Here is a 12,697-nt window from a genome sequence, read left to right on the forward strand (position 1 = left end):
GTTTTTTTGCGGAACGGAACATCTGGCCCCAATAGAACAGTACTATCCTTGTCCGTTATGCGGACAATAATAGGACATGTTCTATCTTTGAACGGAACGGAAAGCATACGGAGTACATCCGTTTTGTTTTTTTGCGGACCCATTGAAATGAATGGTTCCGTATGTGGAACGCAAAAAACGGAATGTAAACAACAAAAAAAAAAATAATAAAAATAAAGCCTGATGTTTAGGCTACTTTCACACTTGTGGCAGAGTGATCCGGCAGGCAGTTCCATCGCTGGAACTGCCTGCCGGATCCGGAAATCTGCATCTGTTTCTATTTTTTTTTTCACATTTTTACCGGTCTGTGCATGCGCGGACCGGAAGGACGGATCCGGCATTGCGGTATTTTTAATGCCGGATCCGGCACTAATACATTTCAATGTAAATTAATGCCGGATCCGGCATTCCGGCAACTGATCCGGAATTTTGGACGGAGATAATACTGCAGCATGCTGCGGTATTTCCTCCGTCCAAAACGCCGTTCAGTGACTGAACTGATAACATCCTGAACGGATCGCTCTCCATTCAGAATGCATGGGGATAAAACTGATCAGTTCTTTTCCGGTATTGAGCCCGTGATGGAACTCGGTGCCGGAAAAGAAAAAACGCTAATGTGAAAGTACCCTTATGATAAAAACTGGATTAAAATTTCCTTTCTGTATGAAACTTTGAGTCTGAACTCATCCTATATAATTTAACCTCTTGGGTTCTGTACCAGCCTCTGTCCACACTAGTGTTACGCCTTTTAGGAAATCGTTCCTGTCTTCTATCCTGTGGAAAAAAAGTTTAGTCAGTACTCACCCTCTGTTGCGCCTCCATCTCTGCTGCACTCACTCTGCTTCTGGATTTGCTAAGAATCTAGCAGCACCCCTTTAACGGACTAGGGAACTAGTGTGAACGGAGCCGTATGTAAATATAAGATCACCCCCACCATTGATCCAAGCTGCTGAGCTAACATACAAACCTTGCCACAACCAGGAGGCCCCCAAAGTATGAAAGACGGGATGTCGTTGGCCTGGAGCAGGGTTCGGAGCATGGTGTTCTCCCCTACGACCTTGTTTTGGCCCATAAAGTCCTCCAAGGTGCACGGTCTCATTCTGTCGGCCAGAGGTTTGCCGTCTAATTTCTCCGCCAAGTTCTGGTCTTTCTGGTTGTTCCCAGACGGTGGCTGATGATTCGGAAAATGTTCTTGATTCTGGCCTTCACAAGCTGAGGCGGCACTTATGTTCTGCTTAGCCTCTGGCCTTTTGGATGACGCTACATTAAAGAAAGGAGCCTTGGATGGCGTTACGTCAGGTGCCCGCTCACCGACCCTGTGTTTATCGAATAAAGGGAAGCTGGCGCTTCCCAATCCCAGAAGCCTCCCTGGGCTACGAGCGCCGTCAGGGGCATCAACCTCCTGTGGGGAAAGACGCCTCTTCTTGGCTGTCACTCCGCTTGGCACTTGGAGGCAGGTGTCCAGATGGGCATTGATTTCTGAATCTGGCACCTCCAGGGCACACACTGGGCATTTCACTGTGCTAGCTGCACTGTCATGCTGTGATGCCCCAGGCTCCTCTGCCACATGGTCCATACTGCAAACAGTCCTATATAGTAATAAAGCAGAATATTGAGGAGTTTCTGCCAAAATCGGAGAGAAGCAGCAAAGTCACAGCATGGTATTGTGGGCAATGATGCCCTGCACCCACCTACAGTAATTCCAGACACAGTACTAAGAGCCACTTATTATCATAGGCTAACACATGGGCACCGACTCCGAGCGATGCCACTGCTAATGGCGGCAGGTAGATACCGCACGGAGCTGCAGCCAGACTCCCGCGTAGTGTAGCCGGGCACTAGCAGCCGTCTCCTTCCTCTTCCTCCTCAGTCATGTGGCGCCGTATAACAGAGCACCATGGGAGATGAAGTCCCGGCTCTGCCGCGCTGGCTTCTTGCCCGTCCTGTCACGGGGTGGGGACACTGGCGGGAACCTTTCCTCTCAGACTGCTATCTAATGGCGCATTTACTTCAGGCACCCGGTCCTTGTGTACTTCAGAGCCATGACGTCCTCACATTGCCAAACCCCGGAGTAATGCAATGGAACACACAGGGGCACCTGCATGCCCCATTTTATCTTCGTGACCGTGCCAAAGACACTAGGGTTTTGTTCCAAATTTGGGTGAAATATGTGCATGTGCCCACCTGTACGGCTCTGCTTGTGAATACATGCCCCCCAGGGACAGCCCCTCTTTTTGGCCTGGGAAATAAATGTGCATTAATAAACTTAGTTTCTGGAACAATTTAATATCTGGCTGCTTCCCACCTGTATATTAGACCTCAACTATATATTTTTTCATTATTTAGTGCAATTAGAACCTTAAAATGTGTATAATCAGAGTATTTCTGTGCTATTATCCAGCACAAGAAAAAAGAAAACTCCCATATGCTGTAAAAAAAATACCTAACAAATTATATCCACCTCCTGCTACTGCCTCAACATGGCGGAAAATGCAGGACAACAAATCACTGGCCTCAGTCACTGATTGGAGAGGATCTTTCATACAATGAGGTGTAAGTGTCCCTCTTTGACCATCCTAAAAGTTGGGTGGTATGTATACATGTAAACGTACCCGGACGGTGCCCACCTATACCGCTCTGTTTGTGAATATGTTTGGCGTATGTAGCCATGAGCTCCCATTGCATACACCTGATCAGTCTGAAAAATGACTTTAAAATGCCGGATCCGTCTTTCCAGTGTCAACCGGAAAAAAAGAAACCAGCATTTATTTTTTTCACCTTTTTTGCGGTCTGCGCATGCGCAGACCGGAAGGACGGATCCGGCATTCCAGTATTTTGAATGCCGGATCCGGCACTAATACATTCCTATGGCATTCAGGCAAGTCTTCCGTTTTTTTGGCTGGAGATAAAACCGTAGCATGCTGCGGTTTTATCTTTGTCCTGATCAGTCAAAATGACTGAACTGAAGACATCCTGATGCATCCTGAACGGATTACTCTCCATTCAGAATGCATGGGGATAAAACTGATCAGTTCTTTTCCAGTATTGAGCCCCTAGGACAGAACTCTATGCCGGAAAAGAAAAACGCAAGTGTGAAAGTACCCTTAGGCCTCTTTCACACGAGAGTGACGGATTAGCTCCGGATGTGTTCAGTGAAACTCGCACCATTTTGCAAGCAAGTTCAGTCAGTTTTATCTGCGATTGCGTTCAGTTGTTCAGTTTCTTCCGCGCTGGTGCAATGCGTTGTGATGCGTTTTTTTTTTTTTTTAAAGGTTTTTTATTTCCATCATACGGTAGTAAAACACAAAACACATTATACTAGAAAAAACAGCCAGTACAAAGAAACATTATACAAAGATAGACAGCTATCCTATAAACGGATAGTAGAGTCATACAAAGATTATGAAAAAGGCTGCAAATTCATGCTTAGTACTTGTAATAGAACTATAAACACCCCTCTCTTCCCACCCCTGTTGGCTGTCGTCACTACTAGCTCTGGTAAAAACCAATATGGTTGCACCAGAGATTATGTCTGAGCGTGCCGCTCTCCGTTTCCTTTCCATATCCTCATACACTTTAATTTGCTGAAGATACAGGATCCACTCACCTATCGAGGGTGGAGAAACAGAACCCCAATGTCTGACTAAAATAACTTTTGCCCCCGTCAAACCCCTCATCCAGATCTGTCTAACCCGGGCCGGGACTTCCATATCTAACGCATAATCTCCCAGCAACACTGTCACCATCCCAGGGCTGTAGCTCGAGGAAGATTCCTTTTGTAGGGCATCAAAAACTTGTTCCCAATACCTTTTCATTTTACTACATTCCCAGAGTAAATGCCTGAAACCCGCATTCACATACCCACATTTCGGGCAGCCTTTCTGGCAGTTGTGATGCATTTTTCACGCGTGCGATAAAAAACGGAAGGTTTACAAACAACATCTCTTAGGCCCCTTTCACACGGGAGAGTATTCCGCGCGGATGTGATGCGTGAGGTGAACGCATTGCACCCGCACTGAATACCGCCCCATTCATTTCTATGGGGCTGTTCAGATGAGCGGTGATTTTCACGCATCACTTGTGCGTTGCGTGAAAATCGCAGCATGCTCTATATTCTGCGTTTTTCACGCAACGCAGGCCCCATAGAAATGAATGAGGTTGCGTGAAAATCGCAAGCATCCGCAAGCAAGTGCGGATGCGGTGCGATTTTCACGCACGGTTGCTAGGAGACGATCGGGATGGAGACCCGATCATTATTATTTTCCCTTATAACATGGTTATAAGGGAAAATAATAGCATTCTGAATACAGAATGCATAGTAAAACAGCGCTGGAGGGGTTAAAAAAAATAAAAAATTATTTAACTCACCTTAGTCCACTTGATCGCGGCCCGGCATCTCCTTCTGTCTCCTTTGTTGAACAGGACCTGTGGTGAGCATTAATTACAGGAACAGGACCTTTGATGACGTCACTCCGGTCATCACATGATCCATCACCATGGTAAAAGATCATGTGACGTACCATGTGATGACCAGAGTGACGTCATCAAAGGGGGGCATTATTCTTCCTGGGGGGCACAAATAGGGGCATTATTCTTCCTAGGGGCACAATTGGGGGGGAATTATTCTTCCTGGGGGACACTAATGGGGGGTCATTTTTTTCTGGGGTGCACTAATGAGGGCATTATTCTTACTGGGGGCACTAATGGGCCCATTACTCTTACTGGGGGGCATTAATTCTGGGGTGCACTGATGGGGGCATTACTATTAATGGGGGCATTAATATTACTGGGGGCACTAATATGGACAGTATTAATTCTAGAGACGCTAATGGGTCCATTACTATTACTGGGGGCACTAATGAGGGCATTATTAATTCTGGGTGGCAGTAATGGGGGCATTAATATTATTGGTAGCCACAGTATGATAGCGACGTAACACTCCTTGTAAAAACTGTGGAGAGAAAAGTCTTGCATGCAGGATTTTTTTCTCCGCTAAAAAAGTGGGATCCCAAAAGGAAACCGACCTTTGGCTTAATTTGGATTAGTTAGGTGCTGAATTTAGCACCTCCAGTATTTTTTATTTTTTTATCCAACAGAGCAGAACAATGGAACTAAATATCGGTGATGTGAACTGATCCTAACATGTTTTTTAATCAGCAGCTTCAATGGTTTTCTCATCATGGCGGCAGTCCACACGCTGCTTTCGGGCTTGGTGAGGAGGTTGGACTCCTGCTTCCTGACATACATACATAACATTTTCCTGCAGCCATCACTGTGGAAAGCTCAGTGATTTCACATCTTCCACTGGTAACAACATAAATCCCTATGCACTGAGCTCCCTCTAGTGGTGGCTGGTTTTATCATAGTATGAAGGGAAGCAGAAAATTTAGAGCTGGATGGTGGTAGGGGCGGGGGTCTATGGCAGATGCTTGACATTAAGCAATATGGAGTCAGCATTAACACTATATTTTTGGACCATCTGTTCCACATTTTCCAACATAGAAGTTGGATGAAATGGGTGAGGTGGAGCGTGACTTTTTTTTTAAATAAAAAATTTGTATGGTTTTGGGGATCACTTAGAAAAAAAAATTGTTGTCCAATTAACATCTTACAGGATATACCGTAAGAACTAATCAGTGACGCTAGAGAGCAGGAGTTGACCAAATGTGAGCATAAATTCACTTGTTTAGAGTCTACTAAGTATAAGGTCCCCTTCACACGGGCGTCGCGAGTGAGGGCCGGATGTGTTCAGGGTGCATTGCGGGAAACCTGCGCGAGTAGGCACGCAATTGCAGTCAGTTATGTCTGCGATTGCGTTCCGATGTTCAGTTTTTTCCGCGCGAATACAATCCGTTTTGCGCGCGCGTGAGAAAAAACTGAATGTGGTACCCAGACCCGAACCCAGACTTCTTCACTGAAGTTCGGCTTTGGGTTAGGTGTTCTGTAGATTTTATTATTTTCCATTATAACATGGTTATAAGGGAAAATAATAGCATTCTTAATACAGAATGCTTAGTAAAATGTGCCTTGAGGGGTTAAAAAATAAAAAAAATTAATTCACCTCATCCACTGGATCGCGCAGCCGGCATCGTCTTCTTTCTTCTTCTTTCAGGACCTACAAAAGGACCTTTGATGACGTAATCGCGCTCACCACGTGGTGACATCAGCGCAGGTCCTGCTGAATGAAGATAGAAGGATTTTCTATTTTTGACATCTGAGGTTACTTAGAAGTCCATAGAAAAATTTTACAACATTTAATGATATTAGTCCTACATACACATCATTGAGCGCTATGTATCATGACAGAGTGCCTGCTAGCCCCCCCAAAAAATCTACTTTTCTACCATATTTCGGAAATTATTTCTCACTTGTCTGTCCAATAGCCAACTCATGCAGAGGATGGGGACTTTCTTCTTTCATGCAGTGTTGCCGTTGCCTTCTTGATGCCCTCACTGATATGTTTTTCCTTGCCTTGTCATCAGCCATTAGAGAGATGACTAGATCTTGGCAGTGTAACTGTGATGCCACGTTTGTCCTATTATTGATGACAGTTTTTCATGTCACATTACGACAAATTATTTTATGTCTGTATACTGATCAGTTACATCTAACAATTTGATCTCCATCCCCTACATATTTTGGACTCTCCTTTCAGGCCATGGGTATCCCATTAAAGGGAGACCTGTCACCACCAAAAAGACCCCTGAACCACCCACAGTACCTCACAGCTGAGGGTACTTTCACACTAGCATTTTTCTTTTCCGGCACTGAGTTCCATCACAGGGGCTCAATACCGGAAAAGAACAGTTTCATCCCCATGCATTCTGAATGGAGAAAAATCTGTTCAGGATGTCTTCAGAATACGCAGACCCGTAAAAATTCGAAAAAAATATATAACGGATCCGTTTCTCCAGATGACATCCAGAGAGACGTTCTTGCAATGCATTTGTAAGACAGATCCGCATCCGTCTACAAATGCTGTCCGTTTGCATGCAGATTTCCGGATCTGGATCACTCTGCTGCAAGTGTGAAAGTAGCCTGAAGTCATCTGGTTTTGTAACGGTGAGCCGGCGACGCGCTTCCTCCTTCCTGAGCTGCCGGCATCCCGCCTCTGTGCAGGAGCAAGGACGTGGCCGGTGTCCTTGTCTCCATGGAGACCAGGGGCGGGGAGGACCCGGCCGCGCACGCCTCCTCAGTGTGGCCGGCGTCCTCCTAGCTGATGTGTGAACTGAGCGCCGATCGTGAGTAATCGGCGCTCAGATGGTTTGTGCTGGACTTGGGTCACATGATGCTGGCCACGTCACAAGACTCACTTGTTCCTGCTATTTAACCCCTTAAGGACTCGCCCCTATTTCACCTTACGGACTTGGCCATTTTTTGCAAATCTGACCAGTGTCACTTTAAGTGCTGATAACTTTAAAACGCTTTGACTTATCCAGGGCATTGAGATTGTTTTTTCGTCACATAATGTACTTCATGACACTGGTAAAATGAAGTAAAAAAAAAACATTTTTATTTATAAAAATATACCAAATTTGTGGTCGGGGCTATATGTGGAAAGAACCTATCCCTCTAAGGTACATCCCAACAGAAACAGCGGCTTGAGTTGTGCCATAACCGCTTTCGTCGAGAGTACACCTGAAAGAGGGCATACCCTATGGGAGAGTAAAAGGAAAAGGGCGGGCTGGGAGGGGAACACTGCTGCCGTCCGTCCCCTGGAGAGAGGTGCGTGCAAGATATAGGGCAGGGCGCCCCTCCCACAAATGCAGGCCAATGAATCGGCCTTAATACTTGTGGTCGGGGCTATATGTGGAAAGAACCTATCCCTCTAAGGTACATCCCAACAGAAACAGCGGCTTGAGTTGTGCCATAACCGCTTTCGTCGAGAGTACACCTGAAAGAGGCCAAAAACCCAGCATGAGAATACAAAGTGTGTTTATTGAACAAATCACAACACCAAATTCTGAAAGGCACAATAAATCTCGCTAACAGGGTTTGGAACATATCGGCTATAACAAGAGGAGCGCCACCGACCCAACTTACGTATGATGTGCGTAGGCACCTGATTCCTGGAAGCGGCCGAGGCTGCCCCTATCCTGAACGAATGTCCTGACACCGTGAGGGGGTCCAGCCCTAGGTTGGCCGCGAGTATACGCGTGTGCGCTATGAATTGGGAGGTGGACAAAGCTGCTGACCCGAAGGGTAACAAGGGGGTATCAGCGCCGCGATCGGCCAGTGCCCCTGACAATTTCTGCAGGACATGGACCGGACACCATTTGTGAGAAGTGGGGAAGAATCTGATTTGGATGGGGGGACCTGACTGGGAGGTCTTGGTCACAGGCAGGGACAAGATGAAGCCCTCCGGGCTAGGGGCCAGCTGACGGCGGGCTAGGAAGGGGCCACTAAGTGACAGTGACGTGAATTCCCCCAGCCTCATGAATCCGTAAAAGGCAAGGTAGATGGCAGTTTTGAGCACTAAGCTTCGTAGACCTCCGAAGGGGCTTAGATCTAACAGATCGGACATGCCTCGGAACACTGGGCCGGAAATGGGCTGTCTACGGGGGCTTACCCCTGGGGTACATTTCTGTAGACCCCTCAGCGTGGCCTTGACCATGTGACTGGAAAACAACGATGTTCTCCCTGGAAGGGAGAGGGACAAATGGTGTTGGACCCCCGACAGGTAGGTTTTGACGGTACTGTGAGACAGGTGCATGTGCTCATGACAGTAGCCGATAAATGCTAATATGAAATCAATATGGTCAAGGCCGCCTTGAGAGTGTTCTCGTTGGAATTTGCAGTACAACCGCCAGCCAGTGTTATATGCCCTGGCGGTATTAGCCGAGAGTGACCTGGCAAACAGCCCATGAGCCGTGGCCAAGAATTTGTTCAGCTGAGGATGAGAGCGGACGGATGAGGAGACGGGGTCCTCGACGTATCGGCTTCGGGGCAAACCTGAGAAAACAAAGAGTAATTCTGCTTAGCTAGCGCGTCGACTGCTACTACCTGCGCATCATGTACGAGGGAGCCACAGAACAAGAAATTATGTAGGAGTGACAACTGTACCAGACGTCTCATCAAGGACATGGCTAGTTGAGACCTGGATTTGCCGCTGTCAAGGATAGCCACGGTGGAGGGGCTATCCGAGACAAAGACCACGGTACGGCCTGACCAAAGGTTACCCCATACCTGCGCTGCTGCCACCACGGGATACAAGTCCCTGGCCTCCGTTGCCTGGGAAGTTCCAGCGGCCTCGCACAACTCCTCCGGCCATGCCCCATTCAGCCAGTGGGAGCCAAAAATAGCAGCGAAACCAGTGCTGACCCCGCTGCTGGAGAATATGACGGGGGAGCTATGCGAGACCGCCGGGACAAACATGGACATGCCGTTCCAATGGCTCAAGAAATGGTCCCACATGCTCAAGTCTGCTTGCGCTTGACTGTCCAGGAATACTGGACTATCCTGACAGGGGGCTGCTGAGAAAAGTGGTAACAATCTGGCTACAAAAGACCTACCCTGAGGGATGACGCGCATCGCAAAATTCAACATGCCTAACAAGGACTGCAGTTCTACCTTGGTGGTGACCCTACCAGTGACGAAACCGTGAATGACTGCCCGGACCCTAACCAACTTATCTCCCGGCAACCTAGCTGACATGCTCTCTGTGTCTAAAACGATGCCCAGGAAGGTGATGGTGGTCGCAGGACCATCCACTTTTTTGGGGGAAACGAGGATCCCTAATTGAGCGAAGCATGCTAACAGGCTCTGGAGATCGCGCCGCGAGCCCTGTGGAGATTCGATCAGCAAAAAATCGTCCAAGTAATGGATGACATGTTCACAACCAAACCTGTTCTCAAGGATCCAATGCAAAGCTTTCGCCAGCTGATCGAAAATCCAAGGGCTGCTACGGGACCCGAAAGTCAACTTAGTTGCGAAATAATAAAGGGAATTCCACTTGATCCCGTGCCACTGCCATAGCTCTGGCCTGATCGGCATCAACTTGAAAGCGTTGGATATGTCCGCTTTGGATAGGATCGCCCCAGGGCCTGTGGCAAGGATGAGTGCAATAGCCTGATCGATGGAGGCGTACACCATACTGACTTCCTCGGCTGGAATGAGCGAATTCAGACTTGGTGTAGCTAACCCATGAGGCACTGATAGGTCGAAAATCAACCTTTCTTTGTGGCTGAATTTTCCTGTGACTACCCCTATGGGGCTGACCCTCCAGCGTTCGAATGGGGAAGACGAAAAGGGGCCGATGATGTACCCTTTGTCTAACTCCAACTGGAGGAGTCTATCTATGGACCCTGGGATATGTGATGCAGATTGCAGGTTTCTACACTCATAGGTGTCGTCCGGTAACGCTACAAGACCTGTATGAAAACCATTACTGAAGCCTGACACAAGAAAGTCGCGAAAGGAAGCATCCTCATGCTCCTGCAAGTAAAGTTCAAGGAGGTCTACATTTACTACACTCATGTAACCTTTATCGGTTTTTAATGAGCACGCAACCTTCGGGTGGGCTCGGAAGCAGTTAACGCAAATGTGTAACAGACGGCACTGACTATAATTGCAAGTTGCGAAATTAAAGTTATTACAAATTTGTGACCTGCCCAGGTACTTAATTGGGCGGCCGAGTTTGTCTACCGTAGGATTCTGCTGGACGCCAGCCGATGGACCAGGGATAGGGGGAGAAGAGTTGGACCTCGGGGCACTCGCGGCATTATGACACCATTCTCCTGTGTGATAAATAGATTGGCACGAAGAACACGCTGGGGCTTTAAGGCCAGCGAAATGCCTGCAGAAAATTTCGGTGTCAATGTTCGCCCAGTTGGTAGTAAACTGGAACTGACAAAGCGCTGCTGCCGCCTTTGCGGAGAACGAGCAATGGTAGTCATAAAACCCGAAGCCTGCGTACTTGTAGCCCAACTCAGTGACCCTGAACAGATACAGGTCCAATTCCTCTCTCCTATCCGGCCGTACGGAACAGACGATATCTCGGTAGAGACTAAAGGCGAGTACAAACTCTGGAATTGTTAATTTCCTGCTGAGCCTGAGATCGCGTCCCTTCAGGACAACAGAAACATCGCCGCATGCGATGACCCTGTTGTCCGACAGGTCACGAGTGGCAATTAGGAGGGAGGCTAGGTTCACGTCTCTGCCATCGAGGATGTCTTTTTTGATGTTTGCCGGGATGAAATGGGCTGGAGTGACATTGGGCACTGAAACAAAGTTACCTGAGGTACTGGCAACAGGTGCCGTTGCTACCGGTAACAAAGTAGTGGGTGAAGATAAGGCAGTGGCCCTAGTCTCAACCGACTCCAACCTGGATTGCACACCAGACATAGAGGAGGTGAGGCTGTTCAGCATGACGTGGAGCTGCGTTAGGGAGGTCTGAACCGTGGCCATAGAGACCACCTGATGACTTGGCTCTGCAGGGGTGGTTCCCAGGAGTCGGTACAACTCCGAATTCCGGGCAGCGGCCGGAAAAGGAATGCCTCTTTTGTTCAGTTCAGACATGAGCTTGGGCACAGTCCAATTACGCAGAGATGGCATACTGCCGGATTCCGATGCCCTGGAATCCAAGTCTTCGCCAGAAGCATCCACGATATCTGAGACGTGAGACATGACCAGACTGAAAAACAAGCAAAATGACGGACCGTCACTAACACTGTCTGGTACCAATTAACTAACCCCGTGACTAGACACCACCACCGATACTGCAGAAACCGTCATGCAAAGGCAATCAAACCTGGTGACCACCTGACAGCGGAGGTAAGGAGAAAGAGGAGACGTGAGAGTAAAATAACAGGAGCCAAAGAAGGACCTTACCGAACCGGACACGATGCTGATATGAGAATAGCAACAAGGAATCAACCGTAGAAATATACCTGTTCGCATGAATTAAGCAGAATAAGTATCCATTTTTTTTTTAATTTATTTTTTTTAATTAAAAACAGTGCTGGCGTTTGCGTTCAAACGGCCTGAAACTGGACGACGAGACCTGAGAGTCAGATCACCGCGGTGCCGTGGCGTCGGCTGAAAGGCTGACGGGCCAATATTCAAATTAAACACAACTACCTAATTAGCAAGCAAATTGCGACAGGTGTATAGGTAACAAGAAAAACTGCACACCTGAGACAAAAGCAACTGAAGGAAATGCCATGCAACGTGAGGGGTCTGGAGGCGCCCCTACTAGCCAAGCTTAGGGGCGCCTGTTACTATGGGGCTACCACCACCAATTCCTCACCAACACATTGCACGGCATTGACCCCCTACCTATGCGATAGCACGGCGGCCCGTGCCAGACTTTGACTCTCATAACACTTATATGTGTATCCCTGTCATGGTCTTACCTGCTTGCTGCTCTCCTTCGTTTGACATGTGCTGGCGGCCATCTTGGTTGTGGGTTTCTTGTAGCCTTCCACCCTCCGGCTCCTCCTCCCCCTGGGAGGAGCTGGATGCCTAGCTCATATATATAGGAGGTCTGTGGCTTCAGTTCCTTGCTTGGTCCTCTTGTGTTCACATGCTTCTAAGACTGCTGCTGCTTCTGGTTCCTGATCCTGGCTTCGTCTGACTACCCTGCTGGTTCCTGATCCTGGCTTCGTCTGACTACCCTGCTGGTTCCTGATCCTGGCTTCGTCTGACTACCCTGCTGGTT

At 48.0% G+C, this 12,697-nt stretch overlaps 2 protein-coding genes across 2 annotated transcripts in view; one reads left to right on the plus strand and one right to left on the minus strand.

Moving 5' to 3' along the window:
• WRNIP1 (WRN helicase interacting protein 1) overlaps positions 1-2,037 on the minus strand; it is a 144,783-nt gene extending 142,746 nt beyond the window's left edge. Inside the window, 1 exon segment of the mRNA XM_040431986.1 lies at positions 1,007-2,037. Coding sequence (XP_040287920.1) covers positions 1,007-1,615 — 609 coding nt within the window. The 5' untranslated portion in view covers positions 1,616-2,037.
• MYLK4 (myosin light chain kinase family member 4) overlaps positions 1-12,697 on the plus strand; it is a 260,581-nt gene that overhangs the window by 25,809 nt on the left and 222,075 nt on the right. The gene's annotated exons all lie outside the window — the stretch shown is intronic.

The sequence above is a fragment of the Bufo bufo genome, chromosome 5 (assembly GCF_905171765.1).
Source record: "Bufo bufo chromosome 5, aBufBuf1.1, whole genome shotgun sequence".
NCBI lineage: Eukaryota > Metazoa > Chordata > Amphibia > Anura > Bufonidae > Bufo > Bufo bufo.